Below are 27,953 nucleotides of genomic sequence, written 5' to 3'. Positions count from 1 at the left end.
ACGTAGCTGGGGGTGGCCGATGGTTCTCCTCCCAAATGTTAGCTCTCCATAGAGGATGTCTTTTGGAACACGGCCATCCTCCATGCGGTGGACATGGCCCAGCCACCGCAGCCTGCGCTGCCTGAGTAGAGTGTACATACTCGGAAGACCAGTACTGTTTGCAGTTTCTATCAACGATTTGGATGAGAATGCAAAAGGCATGATTAGCAAGTTTGCAGATGACGCTAAAGTCAGCTGTATTGTAGATAGTTAAGATAGTTATCAAAAATTGCAGGAGGATCTCAATCAGCTGGGCAAGTAGACTAAGGAATGGCTAGTAGAGAGTTATGCAGATAAATGTGTGGTGTTGTGGTTTGGGAAGTCAAAACAGGGCAAAACCTTCACAGTGGCCGAGGGGAATGTTGTAGAGCAGAGAGATCTAAGGATCTGGGATGTACACAGTTCACTGAAAGTAGCATCATTGGTAGATAGGGTGGTCAAGAAGGCTTTTGGTATATTGAGCTTGATCAATCAGGGTATTGAGATGTTGGTGAGGCCACATTTGCATCACTGTGTTCAGCTTTGATCACCCTGCTATTGGAAGGATGTCGTTAAGCTAGAAAGGATGCAGAAGGGATTTATAAGGATGTTGCCAGGACTCGAGATAGTTGAGGCAGGTACTATAACAACATTTAAAAGACATTGGGGCAGATACATGGATAGGAAAGGTTTATAAGGATAGGACCATATGTGGGCAGGTGGAACTAGTGTCGTCGAGGGATCTTGGTCAGTATGGACAAATTGGACCAAAGGTTCTGTTTCAAAGCTGTATGACTCTATGGTCTGCCCATCCTTCCCCATCCTTTAGCACTTTTTCCTGCATTTTCCAGATGTGTCCATTCACCTTCTCGCTCATCACTATCAAGGATTGTATACATCCTTTTCAGGTGAGACGAAGGCTCACCTGCACCTCTTGCAAACTGGACTACAACGTTCAACGCTCCCAAACCGATCTTATCTACATTGCAAAACCAAGACTAGGAGACTAACCATAGACTAGCGACTGTTTAATAGAAAAAACACAACTGTCCACCATGGTCATCTTGAGCTTTAGGTTAAATGTCAGTTAAATTCTCCTTCCCATTTCCAAACTGACCTGTCTCTCCTTCTACATTGCTAGAGGCGCCACATGCAAATTGGAGGAACAACTTCTCTATTCTGCTTGGATAGCTTGGTAACCCTATAGTATTAACTTAGAATTTTCCAAATTCAAGTAACTCATATCCCCAAGTTCTCCCTTACTTATTCACCTGTCCAACTAGTTTTCTTCTCCCTGTGTTCACCTCTCCCATCCCCTTCCACCTAGTTCTATTTCCCATCATCTCCTTTCCAGTTTCACCTAACCCCAACCCGTCTCTATCCCAACTGTGAATGCACAGTATTTTCCCCAGAATGGGAGGCATCAAGAACAAGAGGGCATAGGTTTAAGGTGAGAGGTGAAAGGTTTAGTGGTAATCTAAGGGGCAACTTTTTCACACAGCGGGTGGTGTGTATATGGAATGAGCTAGGCACAAAAACGACATTTAAAAGAAACTTGAACAGGTACATGGTTTATTTAGAGTGTTATGGGCCAAACATGGGCTTAGAAGAGGCATCTTAGTCAGCATGGATGAGTTGAGTTGAAGGTAGACACAAAATGCTGGAGTAACTCAGCGGGACAGGCAGCATCTCTGGAGAGAAGGAATGGGTGATGTTTCGGGTTGAGACCCTTCTTCAGACTGATGTCAGGGAAGTGGGTGGGACAAAGATAGAATGTAGTCAGAGACAGGAAGACTGGTGGGCTACCCAACCGAAATATGAAGTGCTGTTCCTCCAATTTGCATTGGGCCTCACTCTGACAATGGAGGAGGCCCAGGACAGAAAGGTTTGATTGGGAATTGGCGGGGGAGTTAAAGTGCTCAGCAACCGGGAGATTAGGTAGGTTAAGGCGGATTGAGCGGAGGTGTTCAGCGAAATGATCGCCGAGCCTGCGCTTGGTCTCGCCGATGTACAGAGTGAGCGGAGGTGTTCAGCGAAACCATTGACGAGCATGCGCTTGGTCTCGCCGATGTACAGTTGAATTGAAGGCCAGTTTCCATGCTGTACCATTCTACAGTACCCTGCATAATGTTCATGGACATCACCAGTTGCTGGGTGTCTTCTTTGGTATGCTCTGCCAGGCCTGTATTGCAACCACCTTTAGCTTATGCTTGTTTTGGGGGCAAGTCCCCTTCAGTTTTCACCAACATCCCCCAACATCAGGAACATTTTTCCTGCATCTAGCCTGTCCAATCCTTTAAGAACTGTTATATGTTTCTATAAGATCCCCTCTCATCCTTCTAAATTCCAGTAAATACATGACCAGTCAACACATTCTTTCATCATATGTCAGTCTCGCCATCCCGGGAATTAACCTGGTGAACCTACGCTGCACTCCCTCAAGAACAATAAATGTCCTTCCTCAAATTAAGAGACCAAAATTGCACACAATACTCCAGGTGTGGTCTCACCAGGGCCCTGTACAACTGCAGTGGGACCTCGTTGCTCCTAAACTCAAATCCACTCGCAATGAAGGCAATGAATCCACTAACCCCATTAAATAGTCCAAATCACCACCTCCTTTCCATTGTCAATTTGAAACATGTGTGTATGCATGTGTGTATGCGTATGTGTATATGCACATGTGCATATGCGTGTATGTGTACACATGCACATACATATTTATATTTGAAGCATAAACTACAAGCACATGATTAACTGTTTAAAATGTTATTTTCATAAAAGCCCAATGGATGGCAGCCTTTGTTGGACCTACAGCAATCTGTACAAATGTAGAAAATCACAAAGAATTTTGTCTGATAATCAATCTACTCATATAATTTTACTATTAGTGATTTTAAACTGATGCTTTATGATTTTATAAATCAAATCTTTTTTTTTTTAAATATAGGCACCATATGTGCTTTTTTTTGTGTCCCTGGAAACCAACCCAAATCTTGTTGAGTGGTTAACAATCAAGCCAGTTGCTCGGAGATGGCATAAACTTGGCTTGAGACAATGGAAATAGCTAAAAACTGAAATAGCAGTTGGGAATACAAGTTGTGATTGTGAACTGGAGGCTGCAAGCTGCAGTAAATGTGCAAAAAATATCACTGTGCATATGCAAATGACAGAACACCACTGAACCATCTCTGAATACTGCAAAGATAAGTGCAAAAATGTGATAGATGCAATGAAAAACACAGTCAAGGTTTCAAGGGCATGAGATTTGTTTAATGGAAACATTTACATGAAACAACTGAAGATGCAATGAGCAGTGAAGGTTAGAGTGGCGAATACTAAGGAAAAGGATGCCACTGGAAAATAGAAAAGAAAAAGAGTTATACTGCTGCAGCTGGGGATGTTCTTCTAAAGTAAAGCACATTATTTGGTCCACTTTAATAAATACCGGTAAACAAAAGCTATTGTTAACCATGAGCATATAATGAAGGATAAAGGTGGAATTGAAAATACATTTCAAATGGTAAAATTATTTTATTTAATCCAGGGGTTCAGTATCTGTATTTTAAAACATCTCACCCTTTATTATCTGATGTGCATGGGTGTTTGTACATTGACTCGTAAATCAGGAAGAGAACCACACCTAAATTTGGCATTTCCCTTTACAAATAGACAGAAATCAGGAATGCTTAGCTAAAAGTAATACAGGTTAATTTATACAGTTCTTGTATACCGCATCTCCAGGCCAGCATTCCCATGACTAAATAGAAGATATTATCAAATAAAACTATTAAACCTAGTTTAAAATGTATGTAATGATTCATACCACAAATCTAGCATGAAATGAGTAATGGATATATAGTTTAAGTGATATCCTTTGTATTTGCAAGGGAACAACCCAGTTTTTACAAGTTTTCACCTGTATTGGCAATGCCTCATGCCATCATAATTTGTTTAACCAAAGCATTTAACAAGATAAAGCTTGTCATTTTTATTTTAAAATACCTTTAAAAAGTGTCCTTTCCTTATTAAAAAAGGTCAATTAAATCAGTGCAAAAATAATGCCCTCATAAATTCAACTAAGATATTATCTTACATAGTCTGCAATTAAAATGTAACTTCAAGTCTTAGCTTGCTTAAAGTTCTGATGTTCTAATACCATTCAGGTAATATGACTGAACATTATTTCCAACTTCTTGTGTCCATACTTCTCCATGAGTGAAATCATAGTAGCAGGAAAGCCAAACACAAACTTGGACCATAATAAAACGGGCAATATATAATATAACCGCATACAACCACTTATTAGGTTTGGGTTATGTTCACTTGCAATTGGATCAAGTTAAGATATTTAATGCAATGGATGATCATCATGACAAGATGAACATGAAAGCAAAGATTAGAATCAATTTGCAATTTAATGAGTTGAGTTTCATATCATAAACTAATGAAATGATAAGCACAGAGATGTCAGTATTACTCAGTTGGCCTATGAAAAAGGTGAATAATCCTAGAGGAAAGGTTGCTCCTATATTTGGACGAATATAAATTAAAACAAGTTAATCTACACTCTTAGCTTTTTGTGTCTTCAACCAATAGTAGATTCTCTAGACAATTAGATGCAAGATTCAGGGTAAAAGCTCAAACAAGGTGCAAGGAAACTACACATCAAAAATTAGAAAGGCTACTATATGTAACTTAAAAGATGGCTCTTGAGGGACACAATTTCATCACAGTAACCTTGAAGGGGGAGGGGACACTCTTACATTTATAAAAATGAAGTCATAAAAACACATTCTGAATATTATCATTAAAAAAAAAAATTTGGACAAGCAAACGTAAACAAATTTCGTGTTATGTGCTGTGCTATAACTCTGAATTGAGTAAGAGGGGACAGGTTGTTCAGATACCAGATTATTTTAAGTGCATCTTATTTTAATCAGTATTTAGTTGTCAACATTGATGAGGGACAGATTTCCCTTGAGATGCATAAACAGAGCAAATATCATAGCTCTGTGGACAGTTCAGTTATGTAGCAGAGAAAAGTAAAGTTGAGTATATGATAGATGTAAGGGATTTTATAGATAGAACATTGACAAGTCTTTCTGCAGCTGCAGGTATAATTCTAGAAGTCAAGTCCAGTCAAATTTATTTGTCACATTCACATACACGATGTGCAGTGAAATGAAAGTGGCAATGCCTGCGGATTGTGCACAAAAAAGAATTACAGTTACAGCATATAAATAAAGTTAATAAGTTACTATAGTGTAGACAAAAATTTAGTCTCTGGAGTTATAAAAGTTGACAGTCCTGATGGCCTGTGGGAAGAAACTCCGTCTCATTTCTCTCCGTTTTCACAGCGTGACAGCGGAGGCGTTTGCCTGATCGTAGCATCTGGAACAGTCCGTTACTGGGGTGGCAGGGGTCCCTCGTGATCTTGCTTGCTCTGGATCTGCACCTCCTGATGTATAGGTCCTGCAGGGGGACGAGTGTAGTTCCCATGGTGCGTTCTGCCGAACGCACTACTCTCTGCAGGGCCATCCTGTCCTGGGCAGAGCTGTTCCCAAACCAGACTGTAATGTTGCCGGACAGGATGCTCTCTACAGCCCCAGAGTAGAAGCAATGAAGGATCCTCAGAGACACTCTGAATTTCCTCAGTTGTCTAAGGTGGTAAAGGCGCTGCTTTGCCTTACCCACCAGTGCGGCAATTTGCGTTGCCCATGTCAGATCCTCTGTGATGCGGACTCCCAAGTATTTAAAACTGCTCACCCAATCCACAGTAGACCCATTTATCTCCAGTGGTGTGTATGTACGTCCTTGGATGTTTGGCCCTTCTGAAGTCCACAATCAGCTCCTTTGTTTTAGTGACATTCAAGAGGAGGCTATTGTCCTGACACCAGAGTGCCAGATCAGCCACCTCCTCCTGGTAGGCCTTCTCATCGTTGTTGGAGATCCGGCCCACCACCACAGTGTCATCAGCAAACTTGATGATGGAGTTTGAGCTGAACCTGGCCCCACAGTCATGTGTGTACAGGGAGTACAGTAGGGGGCTAAGGACACAACCCTGGGGGGATCCTATGTTCAGGGTGAGGGAGCTAGATGTGTGTTCCCCCATCCTGACCACTTGGGGCCTGGCGGTGAGAAAGTCCAGGACCCAGGCACACAAAATGTTATGTTCCTTCCCTTCAGGGTCAAGAACATGACTGAGCAGAAAAAGGGTTTTGATCCTTCAACCAGATATCGAGTTAAGAAAGAAATTATGCAGTAACTCAAAAAGTTCATTCTGGTGCTACAAACCTGTGACTACAGAAATAGGAGGATAGTGCAGCTGAATACTTATTGCAAGATATGGTACACACGGGGGGGGGGGGGGGGCTGGAATTATGACCTGTACTGCAGGTCGTACTAAAATTCCCAAATGGAGATTTGCTGGTGCTGTTTGGAAGATATTAAATTAGTTTAGCAGGAAGATGGGCAGTTTGGCATAAATTCATAAGCAAAGGACTGCTGGAAATGGAAGACAAATATAAGAAGTGAAAACTTGTAGGGTTGAGCAAATAAAGATTGGGAGATAGAAAAAGAAAACTGGTTATGCTTAATAGAATATAACTTAAGGCACAGCAGTATAATGAGTAAATTGGAGCGGTACAGTGGCACAGCAATAAAGTTGCTGCCTTATTGCACCGGGTTTAATCCTGAGTACGGGTGTTATATATATGTAGTTTGTATGTTTCCCTGTGATAGCGTGGGTTTTCTCTGGGTGCTCTGGTTTCCTTCCACGATGCATTGCTACACTAAACTAAGTAGATGAATCACCAAGATGGAGAAGAACATATAGAACTATAATTCTTTTAAACTAAAATATAGTGTACAATATTTACAAACAATATAGAGGGGAAAAAAGAAATGTGCCTAATATTAATAGTTAAACAAATGAGGTCAACAACTGCGATCAAACGCAGCATCAATTTCCAAATGGTCCAAGGTGGATAGAAGGGAAAATTTACACATAACTTTCTGTCACGTAAAAAACCCAATTCAGAAATAGTGAATTTCAATTATCCAAATATTAACTGAAGTGTAATTAATGTGAAAAGTGCTAAGGGCACATACATCATAAAATGTGTTTTAGATTTTTCAAAATGACACTTGGACACAAACAACACCATTTGCAATGTCAACTAATAACAAAAATAGCCAAAACTAGTTGATGATCAGCATGGTTTTCATCAAATTTTGGGGAAATTATCTTATCTTATCTTGTTCTAATGGAGGAGTGGAACAAGTCCACTGAAACATCCTGCATATACACTAAATTTAGGATTAAAGCTCATGAGAAATATCTAGTTTAGGAGCTGAATGAACACAACATTTCTTGAAAGAGTTACCTAATGTTAAATGATTAACTTGCACAAAGACCTTGAAGATTGCAGATTAGTAGTTGTATCTTGTTTTCTATAATGAGATTATGTTTCAGTATGCTAATTACACTACAAAGGAAGATTGCAATGTTCCAATAAGCTATTTATTGACGGAATTTATAAATTCTTATTTATAAAATTATAAATTTACAAATAAAATGCTGTTAAACAAACTAATTTCCCTAATTTATTTTCTAAATGAAGATGACTTCACGTTACATTAAAATAAGAAAGTATTCAGAGAACCTGATGACGAGTCTCTGTCAATTGATTTTTTTTTAAATGATCAACTATGTTAACAGTTAAAGATATCTTAATGCAGCCTACCAACATTTTTTGCTATATTGGGAAAGCCCTCAATGAACAATGTAAACAAATATACAATGCTTATTTTTATTCTTTTGATATGCATGACACAGCTTCCTATAGACTAGCTTTCACAAATCCTTTCAGTCCTTCATTCAGTTCTCAAGAAATTAGCTATGAATTCATCCCCATTAGCCAAAATATACTCAAATAAAAGTCCAAGATCAGTGTGCTGCAGTCCCAAATATCAACTTCTAAAGTAGTCTTTGGAAAGAAGTCTTAATGGTTCTAGAGAAAAGTCCAGAAATCTAACAAAAACAGAAAATGCCATAAATATCTAGCAGATAAAGCAACATCTATGGATGAAATGACAAGTAAACATTTCAAAGGTAGGAATAAATGAAAATGGAATGCGTTTTCACAAAATTCTGATTACAACTATTATCACAAAATATTAAGTATCCCCACAGAGACTGCTTGACCTGCTGAGTATTTATATTTAGCTTTTTTTTAAAAAAATCAGATTTCAAGCAAATTGCATTTGTTTGCTTTCAAAAATATAAAATAGTAGGCGGTTTCAAGACAGGACCAATAATAACCAGTTATATCAGAAAAATGCTGTTGAAACATGAATTAATTAAAAAATGTATAGTTGGAGCAATGATTTTCACAGAAGGCAGTACCTTATTATATGTTCATTCATTTCATTTGTTGTTTGGTGGATATATTTGCAGTTGCCAAGATAAGATGAGAGGTAATATATGTGCAAATACATGAGCTGCTCATGAGTAACCAAGGCAATCCTCCTATTTCCAACTATTAATCTTAGTGCCAAAATATCTCTGTGATTATTAAAATAGTAACAAATTACTTTCAAATCTACATTAACAGCTTTAAAAATAGGTCAGTTGAAGTGAAAATTATTAAGTTTCAAAGAATCTTATTTTGCTATTTATAGACCACCTTAAAGGTTGACATACCTTAAAGTTATTTAATAGTTATATAAATGGCATACCTTAAAGTTATTTAATTACTACTTTCTATTAGAGATCGCCAGCTCGCCAATCCAGTAATATAGAAATGATGTCCACCAGATCGGTTTTAAAATAAAGTTAAACTGAGCAAATTCATCTGAATTTTATTGATCTGATTTGTTGACTGAAACCTCGCATCTCACAGACTCCTGTCATTAGACTGAAGAACAATATCAGAATGTTTCCAGGCATCCATAGTTCTGCAAGACAGCAAGTGAACTTCCAAAACATGTATAAACATACCAAATTCCCACATGATGAAAATGCAGTTTTAGTTATTCAGGTTAGTGCCAACATTCATGGGGTAGTAATTAATTCTGGGTTGCTTGTGCTGAATGTGCATATATAGTAGGGATCACACGTGGTAAACTGCTTCCAATACTCACCTCATTGTGCAAATCATACTCAAAACACAACCCTGATGTTTTGCGCCAAATAGAGCCTAAAGCACTCTAAAACGCAAAATGCAAAACCCCAATGGGTTTCCTTTCCCAGCAGCTTAAATAAAGGATGTAATAGCATCTCGCAATCTATAAACACCTCCCTTAATAATTGTCACCAATAGATCTTCTGATGTGATTATTGGTCCACTTAAATCAAAATTTAAGTTCATATACTTGTAGGTCCCTTCATTTGTCTAAGGCATTCTGTATTTTTCATTCTGTATTTTTGCTGCAATAATGGTCTTACAACTCACAATTTTATAGGTTCTCCAAATCTAACTTTCAGTTGCATGCTTTAGAGAGGATTGATTCTTCATAGAACACTTTGTTTCTTGTTAAATTCATCAACAAATAAATATGGCCTTACAAATTGTCTGCTACTATTTGGTTCTTGCATACACCAATAAGTTATGGTTAATTCTGAATACTAGCATCTCCTTTGCAAGCATTTTTGAATCTAAACATAGTCTGTCAGTTGACTTCTTGCTATATGTAAGCTCTTCACATGGTTTGTTTTTAGGGATGTGCAAGTTCCAGATAGTTCAGTTAATTGTTGCGCAACATGGCATACATGCTCGGTATTCGACTTGCTGATTAAACAAGCTTTCTCTAACTACTTTGATTAACCCATCGACCAAATGATTCAACAACCTATACCTGCCCTCACTCCATCTGATATATTCCCCTTGTCCTATCCATCCCTCCGTTGCATTGTCTGCAATTTAAATCAAACATTTTCTCTTTTCACAAAAGGATCTCCAATCCAAAATATTAACCATTTCTTTTTCCAGGGATGCTGTCTGACCAGATTGCAATATTTTCTTTTTTAATTTCAACCTTATTCAATTCTCTTGATCTTAAAAACCTCAATTCAGTTCCTTTGAAGTCTCATCTTTCTGATGAACAGATTTAACTTCGTTCAATTATTCTCCTAAGTAAATTCTACATAACTGACACCTACATATCCTCTCTAAATTGATTCAAGCATAGCATTTATCTATTTTATGACATGAATTCCACACAAAATGTAAAGTGACTGATACATTCACCACAACAATTTAACTGTTCCAATTTATGTTATATTCCTTCAATTAAATGGCCTACATTATTTTCCGCCAGTCAATTACCAAGATTTAACTGTTAACAATGCAAGCAAACTAATTTATAAGCATGCAGTTCTTTAGTCAGTCAGCATACTTTAACTGTTTAATTAAAATATATATTCCATTCTGGACAATATTACAAGTAACTAATGGGCTTTACCCACCTTATCAAAATAAATATGCATTATTGTTATAAAAGCTATTTGAACATGATCATGGCCAATGTTGGGATGATGACATTTCAATTTGCACTGCTTCCCCATGTGACGGAAGCATTGGTGAAAGAATGAACAGAGACCACTTTCATGTCTGAGCCCTGACTGTCAGAAGCCACTTATGTTAAGTGAAGATGTGAGAGATTGGTAAGTATTTTGAAGAACATTGCAAACAATACAGCAGGGTGACTGAATTTGGAATTAAAACAGAGTTTGTTGGAAATATGCATGAACTTTACAGATTAGTATGCATTTTAAACATAGCATTATGATGGCACCTAAATGTCAAAACTGAAATTGCTACTCTAGTACAATTGATAAGTCATCTGAAATGGGGAAGAGGGGTGGAAAGAGTTTTCCACGCAATGATTACAGAACAAAATAATCATAAAATTTAGTATGTTTCTATTCCAAATAATGGAAGTTACCTTACGGACCTTGAGGATTGAACAAAAAAATACAGTGCTCGGGGAACTCAATGTATCAGGCAACATCTGTGGGGGGTATGGACAGGTGACTTTTCAGGTCGGTAGCCTTCTTCAGGCTAAGCATCCCTAAACGAAAAGTTGTCTGTCCATTCCCACCACAGATGTTGAGTAACCTGCCGAGTCCCTCCAGCACTTCACTTCCAAATTCCAGCACCTGCAGTTATGTCTTCGGATCTTAATGGTTGATGCAGACGTGGGCATATCTATGCAACATTAGGCTCTCCTATAAAGCATGCACTTACAATAACATTCCTACTTATTTTCTGTAGCTAATTGTATCACCCTTATTGCAATGAAACATTGTGAGCAATACCAACGGAAAAATACTTTCAAACAAGAAATTTACCGAGGTTTACAGCCAAATTACTTTCAATAAAATATATACAAATATCGTGAAATGCTTTTGTCCTTTTGAAAATGTGTACATTGTAGCTAAAGACAAAAAGACAGATAAGTAGCCCTATTAATTTAATATAATAACTTTCGAAGAAACCAGACAGCAAATCAGGAAAATGCACTGCAGTTTATAACACAGGCAATCCAATTCAAGTTACCGTAGGCCAGAATTAGTAAGTTAATTGGCTGTAAACCTCTGAAGATTGTTTTTCTTTTCAATGTAAATGTAGTAAGTTTGTGAAAGCAGCCACCTTTAGTGTACATAATCTTGCTAATCACAAAGTTAAAGTGGCATTTTTCAGTAAGAACATATTCTCTGTTACTAGACCATTAATCACATTTCAAATCACCATTTTGTAGCAGTACTCCCAAAAAGCAAAGAATGCACCAGTTTTGTCACAGTTGACTGGCTGTCTGATATTCAACCTATGGGCTTTCTTCCCTAAAAACCTTGCAAAGTTGTCCACTTTAATAATGTTTAATACATTCAAATACCTTCAACGTAGCTCCATCAAAAAGTGTAACTAGTAATCATGGTCGATTGAAAAGTAGAATTTTATTTCTCTCAATAACCTCAGTCCCTTAAAGAAGCAGCCAATTACTAATGCAAGGTGATAAATTCAATTATCTAAAATCCTTTAACGGAGTAAAATTACATTGACTTTTCCAACCTACTGTAGTTAGTTCTTTCAATTAATATCAGTTTTGGCTTGGTTGTAATAATGCATGGTTTTATAAACATTGCAAGTCTATTAACTTCACCTGCAGGTATGAAACATTACTGCATTAGATAAACATGTTCTTACAGAACAGATCCATGAAACAGGACAGCACATCTGCCTCACTGATTAATCTGTGGGTTAGTGATTTCATTTCAGAGGCAGACACTCCTTTTCACAATCGGTTCAGATCTAAAAAGCATTATAGTAAGTGGGATGCTCAGTACTCATGTTTTGTACATGTGACAACAGGAACGGGAAAAAATACATTAAATTAGCAGAATAATATGCAACACATTCATTTTTGCTATTTAGTTTAAGTTGTGCACTTTTCCAGCAAAATACACAAATGAATAAGCCTTGAATTGCCTCAACAAAAGCAACAAGCCTCTGGAATAAAAATAGATTTTGAAAAATGTACGTTAACCAATACAGTGAAGCTTTCTTAGCTGACGTTTCAACGTTGGCAGCTCCTTTCTCCTTGCCTCCCTCCCTCCTTCCTTCAGGTTTCCCACTATCTGCCTTTACCATCAATTCTGGGTGCAATGGATGTTTGCTGTACCTTTCTGAAGAGGACGACTTCCCAGAGTTAACTGACATCAGCAGCTCAATCTTCTGCTTGGTTTCTGGAAAAATTAGAAAATGTTCAGAGCCGAGTACCTCTGGTTTCTTTTTAAAATAACCAATCTTCAATATTTAGATATTCTGGCTAAACCAGATTGAGGCCTCAGGTTTCAAATGCCTCTGCGTGTACTGTAATTCACTGCTCCTGAAAAACGAGAGAGGGAGGGAGAGAAAGCTCCAGAGGAATCAAGCTTCACTAAAATGTGCACATGACCGTTTATGAAAACAGGAAGTACAGTACCACTTATTTTTCAATGTAGGGGTAGCTTTCCAGGCTGTACCAACATACAATTTATGTCACACCAGATGGAGCAATTATAGATTAGCGGAGCTTGTTTCAGATGACCAGCTTAATAAAATTAACTGTTTTCTCACCTTGATCATAACCTAATTTAACTATTTTACATTAGTTCTCTTGCTGTAAATATGTCATTGTGCCTTTGTTAGTAAATTCTAGTCGGCCAGTCATATTTACTGCTTAGTTATCTAATGCTGTTGCAAAAGCAATTTGAATTTTCTGATTATAAAGCTAAGACATTTTAGCTTCAATTTAGTTCAACATTTTACAAAAACAGACAGAAATGTCAATACCTAAAATTGCTCAATAATTTAAACCAATGGTTGGCATAATTGAAATAATGGGCAATGTTTAAACATGGTAACTTTGTTTGTATTCTTTCACTCAGGTGAACAGTTATTAACTGAAAGAATGATGGAAGTAAACAAACTTTAAAAGAGAGCCCTATAATAAAATCATAACAATAACCAAAATTGGTAACATACAAAGTGCAAAGGATTGAAAAGGAATAGGCTAAAGTTTAAAATATCGCAAATTGAAAATTGTTTTTTTTAAAAGGATGCAGCAGGATGAAGGAAGATGATGCTGTGTAAATTTAATTTTTTAATCTTTATTGACAGATGGGTCAATAGACACAAAAGATAGACACAACTTGCAGGAGTAACACAGCGGGTCAGGCAGCATCTCTGGAGAAAAGGAATAGCGATGTTTCAGGTCGAAACCCTTCTTCAGACTGAGAGTCAGGGGGGAGGGAAACTAGAGTTAGGAAAATGTTCAGAACAAATCAGAGCCGACACCGATGACGAATGGTGATCCTGACACCCTACATACTGATTTACTGTACAACATTTTTCAGACTTGTGAAAAGTCACTCTTTGAATTTAGGCCACCTAACGCCTTCAAGATGCAGTTACATCTGCTCTATAAATTGTTCAGCATGGTAGAAAATAAATAACATTCAAGATATAGCAATCAATCTTCCTCCAACATTTCTCCAATGTAAACTTTGTGAAACCTCTTTTACTCGGTACATTCTTACCTGGCTGCAGAAACATCTGTCGTGGCTTGCCCATTTGCTCCTCTGTGATTGTTAACTTTAATTCATCCCAGGGCCTTTCTTTGGCATCTTATTTCTCATCTGTCAGATATACCTGGGCAACACCACAACCACAATTTCTACATGTATATTAACAGATTCCAACTCCACTTATATTCTTCCACAAAAGATGCCTGGCCCAATAGGTATTCAGCAATTTGTTACTTCTGATTTCCAGTACCTGCTCTAATCAGAATATATACCTTCTTTAACTGCATTTTTGGGATAAGCAATTACAGATTTAGATTTTGGCGGGATCTTTTCTTGAGCTTCATTTGATTGAATAATTAATCTCAAATCTGCAAAAAAACATCAAGTTGCCTAACTGCGAGCAAGATTCCTATCCAAATGGCTTCTGTTGCTACCATTCTTCTGGGCAGCGAGTTCCAACTTTTATCCTCAAATCCTTCCCTGCCAAATCCTTCCACTAATTACTTTAAATCTATGCTTCCTGAATTTTGACATCTGCTAAAATAGATCTTTCCTATGTGCTTATTTTACCTTGCAATTTTATGAACCTCAACCAGACTCCTTCTCAAGGAAACAACCCCAACCTATCCAATCCAAGCTAAAATGTTTTACTTCTGGCAATATCCTCAAATGATCCTCTGCACCCTCGTAGATCTTTCCTATAATCTAGTGATCACAGTGAACCACAATAATTAATCTGAGGCCCAACAATTGTATACGGTTCTGTAACAAACTCTTGCATTCTATGCCTCAGCTAATTAAAGGAAGCAATCCTTAAGTCTTTTAACCTGATCAAAGTGTTCTGCTACCGTTACATTTTTATAAAGTGTCCTGCTACCATTAAATTTTTGCAGGTCCTTAGAGACCTTCATGCGCTGTACATCCTCTGGGTGCTTCAGTGAACAAATTATCAATGGTTTGCAGCTCTGCTTCCAAATTCTGACAGATGCAAGTAACATTTCCATACCGCAGCTAAGGAGTTTGGTGAAGAAGGTCAAGAGACAACATCTAGCACAAAATACATGATCTAGTGGGCTGTAATGTAGGAAAATAACTGCAGATGCTGGTACAAATCGAAGATATCACAAAGGGCTGGAGTAATTCAGCAGGTCAGGCAGCATCTAGGAGAGAGGGAATGGGTGATGTTTCGGGTCGAGACCCTTCTTCAGACTGATGTCAGGGGGCGGGACAAAGAAAGGATATAGGTGGAGACAGGAAGACAGTGGGAGAACTGGGAAGGGGGAGGGGAAGAGAGGGACAGACGAACTATCTAAAGTTGGAGAAGTCAATGTTCATACCGCTGGGCTGTAAGCTGCCCAAGCGAAATATGAGGTGCTGTTCCTCCAATTTCCGGTGGGCCTCACTACGGCACTGGAAGAGGCCCATGACAGAAAGATCAGACTGGGAGTGGGAAGAGGAGTTGAAGTGCTCAGGCACCAGGAGATCAGGTTAGTTAAGGGGGACTGAGCGAAGGTGTTATAATAGAGTAGCACGGGTGCCTTCCCATCTCTCAGGAGACTCCAGTTGGCAAAAATGGACATCAAATATGAGACTCATTACTGCGTTCATTGTTCAGAGATAGTCTTTATTCGTGGAGGCAGTGAGCATGGCTATGCTTCTGCTAGAGATTGGGTAAATAATATAGCTCAGATACAGATTGAACACCGATTTTCCGGCAACTGATGTTTCACCCACCTCTATAATCTGGATAAAATTACGAGTTCAGTTGAAATTGCCCATGTGGCCACAGATGGCATTGCAAGTGGCAAGCGCTTTTTCCAATCATGTCCCTCTGTCGTGAAAGAATCAACAATGCTCCCTCTCCTAACAGTTTTGCAAAGACAATAAATTAAACCCTCATTTTAATGACACCCTAATAACAAATGTTGGATATAGTGGACAGAACTGACCTCTCCCCGGCAGTTTAGAGCCCTGACTTCAAACCCCACTCCCGACTCGCAAAGTGCACCAGCGAACCCTTCTTCACCCGCCGAAAGGACAAAAAGTGCTGGAGTAATTCAGCGGGTCAGGATCTCTGGAGAACATGGATAGGTGACATCGGGACCATTCTTCAGACTGATTCAGTCGGCTGAGTTACTCCAGCACTTTGTGTTTATATATATAAACATAGCACAAAAAGTAAGGAAATTTGTGTTTGGTAGATTATTTCTTTGTTGTAACAATGCTTCTTGGCAATAAATCTTATACCGTTGGAAAGCCTGTTTATTTCCCTTTTAAATGGTGCCACATTTGTAAGGAACATGCATTTGTGGGATGAGCAGCAGAGCTGAGTATATGGGTTGCGCCCATGAAAAATTTGCCAAATCTTCTCTGCCAATGCCAAACAGCTTATTCTGCTGTTGCTATTGACTCTTGTTTTGAGCTTCTGGTACCCCCAGGTGCTGACAAGAATGGGATGCCATCCCACAACAGTGTGTGACCAGGCTGGTGACCAGCATGAGGAGGAGGTGCCAGGCTGTTATGGCTGTGTATGGTTCTTCCACACGCTACTGTGGCTCCTGTTCATTAAATGAATAAATTGTTAAATTGCCAATATGTCTTGTTTCTTCAGACTTCAATCATCCAATCCACCAAACAACACCGAACAAGAGTCAATGGCAGAATAAGCTGTTTGGCATTGGCAGAGAAGATTTGGCAAATTTTTCATGGGCGCAACCCATATACTCAGCTCTGCTGCTCATCCCACAAATGCATGTTCCTTACAAATGTGGCACCATTTAAAAGGGAAATAAACAGGCTTTCCAACGGTATAAGATTTATTGCCAAGAAGCATTGTTACAACAAAGAAATAATCTACCAAACACAAATTTCCTTACTTTTTGTGCTATGTTTATATATATCTATATATATATATAAAAAACCACAAAGTGCTGGAGTAACTCAGCTGACTGAATCAGTCTGAAGAATATATATATATATAAGAAGGGTCTCGACCCGAAACGGGTCTGAAGAAGGGTCTCGACCCGAAACGTGGTCTGAAGAAGGGTCTCGACCCGAAACGTCACCCATTCCTTCTCTCCCGAGATGCTGCCTGACCTGCTGAGTTACTCCAGCATTTTGTGAATAAATCGATTTGTACCAGCATCTGCAGTTATTTTCTTATATATATATATATATATATATATAGAACTCTCATCTTGTATATTTGTATGTTGGTGCTTATATTTGTTTTCGAAATACAGCCAAAACGGTAGCAGGACAATTTTAGGCCCACCTTACTCGCCATTCCCCGCGGTCTCAATAAATCAAGTTTCGTTACATTAAAAAGTTTTTTGACTTAATAAACTTTAATAAATGCGCTCTCTCCCCCCCCCCCCCCCCCCCACCACCACCGGGAGGACTGCGCCTGTCCCGCAGTGCCCCACGCCTGACCTTCCTCCCGTGGTGCAGCGCAGCGGCAGAGGGTCAAACAAGATGGCCGTCACCGCCGTTCGCTGCTGCTGCAGGAGAGGTTACGGGTCCACAGCTCGCTCTGGCCGCAGCGCTGGCCACACGGAGCCGAGGTGAGTGGCTCTCTCTCCCCTTCCCTGTCCCCCCTCGCCCACCCACAGCCCCGGGGGACACTCCCTGGCCGGTAACGGGTCCACGGACCATCAGCTGGGGGAGGGTTGCCGGGCCAGCAGGAAAGGTTTGTACCCAACGGGGGTTGCCGCGCCCGCAGGAGAGATTTGGACCCAACTGGTCCACGCCCGTCTAGTTTCACTTTAAAATTAGGCACCAATGTCGCTGGTCCGCACCAGCAAGCCCTGCTTCACCGGTTCACAAGGCCGTCATTGCGACTCACATTGTAGCCCCTGGAGACAGTGCTTTCTTAAGGTTGCTTCTAATGACAGAACACGCTCGGTCATTGTGTGACTCCTTCATCCTCTCAGCTGCTGTCGCTTTCAAGGTGGAGTATGTCGCCAACTCAGAAGGAGAAGGAGGAGGTGGCCGTGGGGGGGTGTTTAAGTTTCTGGCACTCCATGGTGCTTTCGAGACATGGCAGAGGAGTCAGTAGCGGGTATGTATGTTGTATGTTGTATGTCAGTAGTATGTTGTTCCATTATTACGTGACCTCTGTTACAGAGTCATAGAGTGATACAGTGTGTAAACAGGTCCTTCGGCCCAACTTACCCACATGCCGACATGTCCCAGCTGCCCATGTTTGGTCCATATCCCTCCAACCCTGTCCTATCCATGTACCTAACGGTTTCTTAAATGTTGGGCTAGTCCCTGCCTCAACTACCTCCTCTGGCAGCTTGTTCCATACACCCACCGCTCTTTGTGTGGAAAAGGTTACCCCTCAGATTCCTGTTAAATGGTTTCTCCTTCACCTTAAATCGATGTCCTCTAGTCCTCGATTCACCTACTCTGGGCAAGAGACTGCATCTACCCGAGCTATTCCTGTCATGATTTTATACACCTCAATAAGATTGCCCCTCATCCTCCTGCGCTCCAAGGAATAGTCCCAGTCTGCTCAACCTCTCCCTCCCTATAGCTCAGACCCTCGAGTTCTGGCAACATCCATGTAAATCTTCTCTGTACCCTTTCCAGCTTGATAACATATTTTCTATAACATGGTGCCCAGAACTGAACACAGTACTCTAAATAAGGCCTCACCAACATCTTATACTACTGCAACATGACCTCCCAATGTCTATACTCAATTCTCTGGCTGATGAAGGCCAATGTTCCAAAAGCCTTGTTGACCCCCCAATCCACCTGCGGCTCCAGGAAAAATGCACCTGCGTTCCTAGATCCCTCTGCTCCACAACACTCCCCAGAGCCCTACCATTCACCGTGTAGGTCCTGCCCATGTTACACTTCCCAAAATGCAACACCTCACATTTCTCTGTATTAAATTCCATCAACCATTCCTCAGCCCACCCGGCAAATTGATCAAGATCCTGCTGCAATTTTTCACAACCATCTTCACTATCTGTTAAACCACCCACTTATGTATCATCTGCAAACTTGCTAAACTTGCCGTGTATGTTCTTATCCAAATCATTGATATAGGTGATATACAATAATGGGCCCAGCACCGAATCCTGAGGCACACCACTAGTCACAGGCCTTCAGTCCAGGAAGCAACCTTCCACCATCACCCTTCCATGAAACCATTTTTGGATTCATTCAGCTATCTCTCCTTGGAATCCATGCGAACTAACCTTCCAGAGCAGCCTACCATGTGGAACCTTGTTGAATGCTTTGGTGAAGTCCATATACACCACATCGACAGCTCTGCCCACATCGACCTTTTTGGTCATGTCTTTAAAAAACTCAGTTTTGTGAGACACAACCTCCCACGTACAAACCCATGTTGACTATCCCTAATTAGCCCTTGTCCGTCTAAATGCCTGTATATCCAATCCCTCAGAATACTCTCTGGTAACTTTTCAACTACAGATGTTAAGCTTACTGGCCGAAACTTCCCAGCATTTTCCCTGCAGCCCTTCGTGAATAGAGGCATAACATTTGCCACCCTCCGGTCTTCGGGCACCTCTCCTCTATTTAAAGACGAATCGTAAATTTCAACCAGGGCTCTCGCAATTTCCTCTCTGGTTGCCACAATGTTCTCGGATATATCCGATCAGGCCCTGGAGATTTGTCTATCTTCATACATGATAGTACCTTCAGCACCTCTTTGACCATAACACTGACTGCTCTCAAGACACTTCCATTGACTGCCTCAAGTTCCACTGTCCTCCTGTCTTTCTCCTCGGTAAATACAAAATACTGTGCAAGTTATGGTTGTCACTGAGCTTTCTGCACTCCATCCACCATCTACATTTTAAGACATAGGTTTCTTCTGGATTTCTGCCTAGAGAGCTGCTTCTTTTCCCTCCAGTAGTGGTGGAGGTTCCTATCAAGAAACATCTTGTGTTTGGTCCTCTATCTCCGGGCCCCTCTCATCAAACCATTCCTGGTTCTTCTAGGTAGAGAAGCTAAGAGTTTTTTTGCAGATGACAACAATGGCAAACTTCAGGACAATTCTTTAGTCATGAAACTGCAGACTCCAAAGGCTGGGGGTTGTCTGTGAAACACTGTATGAAAAGAGTCAAAAGCATTTGCCATCAGCACCAGATATGAACCAGAACAATGAAATTCCTATTTGCTGCAGCTTTACAAGCATATTAGATAACAATAATAAAAATACCATAAATTACGCTGAGTAAACTGGACCATGATAGTGCAAAACCTCAAGTACATATAGCAAACACACTACTCCAAAGTCCATAGTGGTTTAGTGCTGATGTAGGGTTGTGCAAATGATGATTAATGTGAAGAAGCTGTTTTTGAATATGGAGGTAATAATTTTCAGGTTTCTGTATCTTTGATCTGATTGTAGCAGCAAAACGAGAGCATGCCAGGGTGATGTGGGTCCTTGATTATATCAGCTGTCTTCTTAAGATAGCACTTCCTGTAGATCTCTTCGATGGTCAGGGTCAATTACGTTTGAGATAATGTCCACAACTTTCTGCATCCTCCTTTGTTCTTGTGTTTGAATTTTTCAACCAAGCTGTGCTGCAATCAGTCAGTATGTTCTCCACTGACTACATGCTAAACCTCTTCAAACTTCTGAGGAAGTAGAGGCATCAGTGAGCTTTCTTTGTGATTGCATCAATGTGTGGGGCTTAAGACAGATCAGAAAAGTGTATGGTCAGTAATTTGAAGTGGTTGACTCTCTCCACTTTGTCCTGCCAATCAAGACAGGTACATTGTCCCTCGGCGTTCCCTACCTGAAGTCAACAGTTTCTTCATCTTGCTCACATTGAGAGCAAGATTGCTGTTCTGGAGCCATCCATCCAGACTGCTGATCTACCTCCTATACGCTGGCACATCATTATCCAATGTCCACCAATGTCCAATGACGGTAGTATTCACCAATGTCCACCAATGTCCAATGACGGTAGTATTGTTGACGAATTTAAAGATGGTGTTGGATCCGTGTCTGGCTTCACAATCATAAATAAGAGAGAATAGAGCATGCTGATCATCAGCAAAATGGTGTTGTCAATCCGCACTGACAATAGAGCTAACTCACATAGGAAGGAAAGGAGTGACAGGCATACTGAAATTTTAAAAATCTGCATGCAGAGATACCTTTAACTGGAATATTATGACAATTATTTTTGCAAAATCCAATGTTGCAAAAATCCGATTTTTGCAACAATCCGATTGAATTTTGTATTCTGCAGTGATCACTTCGCATTACTATTCAGCTAATTTCTGTCTCCATTAACTAAACCAAGTACGTATTCCTTGAGTGAAATTAAAGCAGTTGACATGCTTCAATGCCTTTTGTAAAATTGCTACTGTCTCCAACGGAGAAATAAACAAGAACTGCAAAAGATGATGTAATCTTTCCTGGCTCAAGGCACAGTGTTTGTCTCAAAACCTTCAATCAATTCAGGACTACTCCCTAAATTCTGTCTCTCTAAAATATCACCAAAATGAAATAATTCAACATACTTCCAATTACATATCTTCTTGTCTAATCTTCTGCTTCCTTTCTTAAAAAAATTTTATAATCGTCATGCACGGTTCATAGCTATATTGACATATTTCCTCAGCAACATAACAGGACAATGTATCAAATGATGTATCCATTACCTTATTCATTTGGTTTCAAAAGTACAATTGACCTTTGATTAGCAGTGAGTGAATGACATAGTTTCACAGTAAGCCTCCTTCTTAAAAATAGACAGACACGTACAACCATCAATACATCAACAGTTATGAATTGTACGAGGTTTATTGCATTGAATCTAATTTTGCATCTCAGATTTACAGTTAACCTCAATTATTTAGGATTCTTACAATAAACGTTATATGGTGATGGATTTTTTAAAAACTATTTGTAACAAAATGGCATTAAATCTAAAAACAAAAAGAGCTAAGGATAATTTGAAAAAGCAGAGGGTCAAAAGAAAATTACATGAATTTACTCAAGCAAGTCTTTGCAATCTTGCTATTGCTTAAACTTATGCAGATTTACAACAATGTATTATATAGTGCTTTTAACGCAGTAATATCCCAAGCTTCACAGTGTCAATATCAATTAAAAATTGATCAATCCATATATTGGAATATTAGATTAAAATCTTTGTCAAGGAGCTAGGCTTTAGGAGCATTTTAAAAGTGGGAAAGTCAGAGTCAGCTGCAGAGCACGGAAATAGACTTTCCAAAATTATGCTGGCCAGTAAAAATGAGATAAGAAATTTCAGACATTTGGACCTCGGCAACTGAAGGCATGAAGCTTTGTAATTAAGGGAAGAATAATTAACTGTGGGATAATATAATTGCAAGAGTTGGAGGAGAGAAGATATTTCAACGATATTTCAGATTTATAGGGCTGACGCGATTAGCCAAAACATGGGAAAAGAAAAATTCCAACAGGATCATGAAAACAAGAACACTGACTTTCAAATGGAACCAGAAGTCAATGTGGGCCAGCAAAGACAAGGATAATAAGGATAATGGGCAAACCGGACACGGTGGGCATGAAAATCATCTGTAGAGCTTTGGAGTATCTTCAAATTTACAAAGTTAGGCTGAGTGGGGCTGATCAGGAGAGCACTAAATTAGATACAACACAGTACAAATTCAGCAGGCAACTACATGCAGCGCAGATTTGGGTGGTTTTGCAAGTTAAAATAGACTGTTCTGGTAACATTGTGGACTGGTGGACCAAGGCACACCTGAAGATCAAATATAACAGAAAAATTGCAGAGTGAAAACATGGCGGCACAGTGGTAGAGTTGCTGCCTTTCAGCGCCAAAGACGTGGGTTCGATCCAATTTCCTTCCATGCTCCAAAAGATGTACAGGTTTGTAGGCTAATTCGTTTTGGAATAGATTGTAAATTGTTCCGTGTGTGTGTAGATTAGTGCGAGTAGGCGGGGATTGCTGATCGGCGTGGACTTGGTGGGCCAGAGTGCTTGTTTCCATGTTGTATCGCTAAACTAAACTAAGAATGGTTCAGGTCTAGACACTTGTCTAGGATATGAATGCAGTTGTTGGCGTATATGCAGCTTGCATAAAAACCCCTGATTATAGTTCTCAAAATGCAAATGCACAAAGCATCTACTCATCTAATCTAAGATGCTGGATTTAGAAACAAGAGTTGGCTTGAAAGGTGATAGTGGAGCAGAGTTGAGTGTAGTCAATAATTACATTTTCATTTGATACAGCAATAATGAAATACCTAGAGCCATACAGGATGAAACGGGCTCATCCATGCCAGTCAAGTTTTATTACTAAGCGAGCTCAAGATCAAAAGAACTGTTTGGTTATCACGCCATGTGTCCCTACACTGCTTAAATAGTAGCCTACTAATATTATTCATCTTTTACTGATAATAGGTTTATAATACTGTGATCAAAAGTGGAAAATACTATTTAAGATCGATCAGTATTTTTGCAGAAGGTATTCTAATGTGAAGTTTGACAACATATGATTAAAGCCCTGATCCTATGCAATCCTATCCTATCCTATGTGATGTCATTGAATTTAACAAGTCAAATCAGTCCAGCAGGGGAAGAGTACAAAATAAGTTTAATAAGAGAAATTAACATTTCAGCGACATTCGCCATCAGTGCTGTTCTGTGCCATTACCTATCTTATCACATTTCCAGCTTTATTCTTCAAATATCTAATTGAGGACCAGGGAGCGAAAAATAGGAATAAAGATGAAATTAACATTAACGCCTAATATTCCAAATTTACTAATTTTTGAAGTGTTGATATTTCCTGGATATATCTTATTTACAGTCAAGACCAAAAAAATTGCTTAACTTTATGATTAAATTCTTCCGCATTCATAATTGAAAATATAACATTTAGAATTATTTTTGTTTTTTAATTGAGAAAAATATCTTACGACCTTGGTAGTTTCATCATACATATTTCATGTTTCAGTTATCATGAGGTCAAGCAGACATTACTGTTTGAACTTAGTACGTCTTTTTAATGTTGAATTCAGTCCTTTTTTTGCCAAGATTCAGGAATTCGTATAAAAGGTATCAAACAGTTGAATATTTACAAAGGGAAGAAGCAAGTCATAAAATATAGCAACAACACATAAATTGCGATTAATTTTGTTAGCTAATACAAAGCCAAAACAGAAATCTGCCTGTACTGATGTTTAGCAACATCTTCCATTCACTTGCAAGTTTCAAGACCTCCATTGACATTATTTAACAATTCTGTGGTTATATAACGGAATTGCTAAGTTAAAATGATAACTTAAATGTATTCTTAAATTGCTAACATAAATGCATTCTTTGATTGTTACATACTAAATAATTTTTGCTTAGTTTCTCCTAGAATGCAAAAGTTACTTTAAGTTCATAAAGCCAAAGAGAAACAATAGACCTTCATTCAGTTGTTAGAATCATAATACAGCACAGAAGGAGGTCATTCTAACTCAGTCTATCATCTTCATCAAACAATCTGGTCTGTCCATTCCCACTACTCTGAAAATTATCCTCTCTTAAGTATCAAATACCCCTTGAAGATACTGACTTTACAACCCCCCACTCTCCCTCCCTCCCAACTCTTCCCCCCCCCAACACTTCCCCTCCACACTCTTTTCCTTTCCCCCACACTCTTTTCCTTCCCCCCACTCTTTCCCCCCCACACACTCTTCCCCCCACACACTTCTTTCCCCCCACACTCTTCTTTCCCCCCCCACACTCTTCTTCCCCTCCCACACTCTTCTTCCCCTTCCCCACACTATTCTTTCCCCCCCCCCACACTCTTTTCCCTTCCCCCCACTCACTCTCCTCCCCCCCACAGTCCCCACAGCCCCCCGCCCCGTGCACACACACATAAGGTCAGTGAATTCCAGAAACTAATTACTTTGGGGGGAAAAAAAACTCATATTTCCTGCCGCTGCCTTTTATCAAAAAAAATTAAATCTCTGCCCCCAGCCAATGATCAATGGTTAATGAGAACAGTTTTCCCCTTATTTAAAGCAGTCATAATCTTAAGCATCCTATCAGACCTCCTCTCTATCATCCTTGCTCCAAGGAAACCACCAGCAGCTTTTCTAAAGACACAAAGTGGTACTTTACTGTCCCATGCACCGAAGAAAAACAAAATTCATTTTTGTATACAGTTCAGTACCAGTATCATTGTACATAAGCACTTAGATACATCTTAGATAAGCATCTCAGATACAGTACAAGTGTATATTAGTATGCAGAGACAGTATACAGAATAGCCAGATTTGGCACTATTTTCAAGTCTCAGTTGTTGTAAGTGCAGAATTCTTGACTTGACCATGAAGGCCTGTTGTCTTGGCGGTGTTGCAGAAATTGACCTGGTCAAGCATAGCTGTTAGTGTCCTTCACTACTGCTCCACTGCTGCATACCATTGCTGGTCACGTCCAGTCCATGTCTCGCCGAGCCCCAGGCTGGTGTATGGCCTCAAGCAGCCCACTCCACGATCGAGGCAGTGCACTGCCTCCCTTTGCTGGTCTGCTTTCCAGCTCTCCATCCGACTCCTTCCTCGCTGAGTGGGCAAGTGAGGCCTTCTGTCAGGTATGGTCATGGCAACCCGGGGACAAATTCTGCCATGAAGAGGTGATCAGCCTTGCTCCTCTCGACCGCCGTCACCGGCTCCCTCCTCTTCGGTACTTAGGGGGATGAGCAGGCCCTGGGCTTTGCAGCTGCCTCCTTGGCCTAACAGGTGGGTTCCCGGTCCAGGGTGTGAGTTCCCAGTTTGCAGCGGGCGAGCCAGTTTGCCAGGATTCTCTCAGAGTTATTCAGTAGGTCAGACATCATCTCTGAAGAACATGGATAGGTGAGAGTTTGGGTTGGGACCCTTCCTCATATTGTTTGTAGGGGAGTGGGAAAGTAAGCTAGAAGAGGGGAGGGGAAATGATAGAGCATGGCAATAATAGGCAAGGTTTTTTTTTGATAGGTAGATTATTGGACAAAGGCAAGGGATGAAAAGACAGGTGTCATTGAGCTCGAAAGGATAAAGAGTTGCGAATTGAGAAACTTGAGGATGGAAAAGTTGCAAATGGGAAGCAAATGTAGAGAATGCATGTGGAGGGAGATGGGAGAGATCAAGGTCAGCTAGGTTTCAGGTGAGGAGAGTTGGTGGGGGGAAGGGGGTGGCTTGGGTGAGAAAGGGGCTGTTTGTGAGAAAGGGGCAGTTACATTCAAAGTTGGATAATTCAAAGTTCATACTGATGAGTTGCCAGCTGCCCATGCAGACTGCGAGGTGCTAATCCTCTCATTTGCTTGTGGCCTCACTCTGGCAATTCATGCAGCCCAGAGAAGAAAGATCAGTATGGGAATGTGAAGGGGAGTTGAAATGGTTAGCAACCTGGAGATCCACTTGGTGGTTTGAGCACAAATGTTCGGCAAAATGGTCACCGAGTCTACACTTGGTCTCGCCAATTTACAGAAAGTGAAAATCGGGAACACCAGTTGCAGTAGATGAGGTTAGAGGAGGTGCACGTGAACCTGTCTCAACTGGAAGGACTGCTGGGATCCCCGGATGGAGGCAAGGGAAGTGGTATAGGGACAGGTATTGCATTTCCTGTGGTTTCTTCCTGGGGAGGAGGTGTTTTGGGTGGGAAGGGATAAGTGATGGGTAGCTTTTCTATTCCGTTTATAAATGGAAGTCCCCATTCTTTGTCTACTTTTCATCTCTAGTCTTTGACCACCCATTTGTAGTGGGGCAGCTGGATAGAGCTGCTGCCTCACAGCACCAGGGATCCAGGTTTGATCCTGACCTCGGGTGCTGTCTGTGAGGAGTTTGCATGTTCTCCCTGTGACAATGTGGGTTTCCTCTGGGTGCTCTGGCTTCCTCCTGCATTACAAAGACACGCATGTTTGTAAATTAATTGGGATTTGTAAATTGCCTCGAGTGTGCAGGGAGCGGATAACATGGAACTAGCCTGAACACTCAATGGTTGGTGCAGATTAATACTGCACCTTTCAATCAATCAATCTGCCAATCAAAGTCCCCTCATCAATTGTCAGGCTTCGTCCTACCTCCACCTCTTTTCCAGCTTCTTGCTATTCTTGCTATTGAGGGCGTGCAGCGTAGGTTTACTAGGTTAATTCCCGGAATGGCGGGACTGTCATATGTTGAAAGACTGGAGCGACTAGGCTTGTATACACTGGAATTTAGAAGGATGCGAGGAGATCTTATCGAAACGTATAAGATTATTAAGGGGTTGGACACGTTAGAGGCAGGAAACATGTTCCCAATGTTGGGGGAATCCAGAACAAAGGGCCACAGTTTAAGAATAAGGGGTAGGCCATTTAGAACTGAGATGAGGAAAAACTTTTTCAGTCAGAGAGTTGTGAATCTGTGGAACTCTCTGCCTCAGAAGGCAGTGGAGGCCAATTCTCTGAATGCATTCAAGAGAGAGCTAAATACTCTTAAGGATAGCGGAGTCAGTGGGTATGGGGAGAAGGCAGGAACGGGGTAGTGATTGAGAATGATCAGCCATGATCACATTGAATGGCAGTGCTGGCTCGAAGGGCCGAATGGCCTCCTCCTGCACCTATTGTCTTTCTCACCCATATTACTATCTGAATGATCCTGACCTGAAAAGTCACCTCTCGATTCATTCCACATTGAATGGATGTTGTTACTCCAGCACTTTGTTGTACGCAAGATTCCAGCACCTTGACGGATCCGTTACCAATCTAACAAACCTTTTTTGCACCTTCTCTAGGGTTTTCAAATACTTCCTAAAATAAGATGATCCAAATTTAACACAATACTCCAGTTTTCACCTGTTTATTTTGTACATGTTCAATATTTCAATCTTATGTTTTACTAATAAGCC

General features: G+C 40.2%; 1 protein-coding gene across 11 annotated transcripts in view; it reads right to left on the bottom strand.

Annotated features, from left to right (window-relative positions):
- The window catches only part of srpk2 (SRSF protein kinase 2), a 115,298-nt gene that overhangs the window by 59,075 nt on the left and 28,270 nt on the right, over positions 1-27,953 (bottom strand). For 2 of the 11 annotated variants that reach the window (XM_078419681.1, XM_078419680.1), the window contains exons 1-2: positions 20,875-20,913; positions 12,706-12,769 (exon numbers count right to left, since the gene is read on the bottom strand). The exons of 2 other annotated variants lie outside the window; for them this stretch is intronic. In XM_078419681.1, the coding sequence (XP_078275807.1) occupies positions 12,706-12,769; positions 20,875-20,896 (86 nt within the window). In that variant the 5' untranslated portion in view covers positions 20,897-20,913. Of the gene's footprint in view, positions 1-8,760; positions 8,897-12,705; positions 12,976-20,874; positions 20,918-27,953 lie in introns of those variants that run through there. 7 more of the 11 variants (XM_078419673.1, XM_078419671.1, XM_078419679.1 and 4 more) reach the window with 7 other exon arrangements.

Source organism: Rhinoraja longicauda, chromosome 23 (assembly GCF_053455715.1).
Source record: "Rhinoraja longicauda isolate Sanriku21f chromosome 23, sRhiLon1.1, whole genome shotgun sequence".
NCBI lineage: Eukaryota > Metazoa > Chordata > Chondrichthyes > Rajiformes > Arhynchobatidae > Rhinoraja > Rhinoraja longicauda.
The sequence above is the reverse complement of the archived record's forward strand: the minus strand, read 5'-3'. Positions and strand labels throughout refer to the sequence as shown.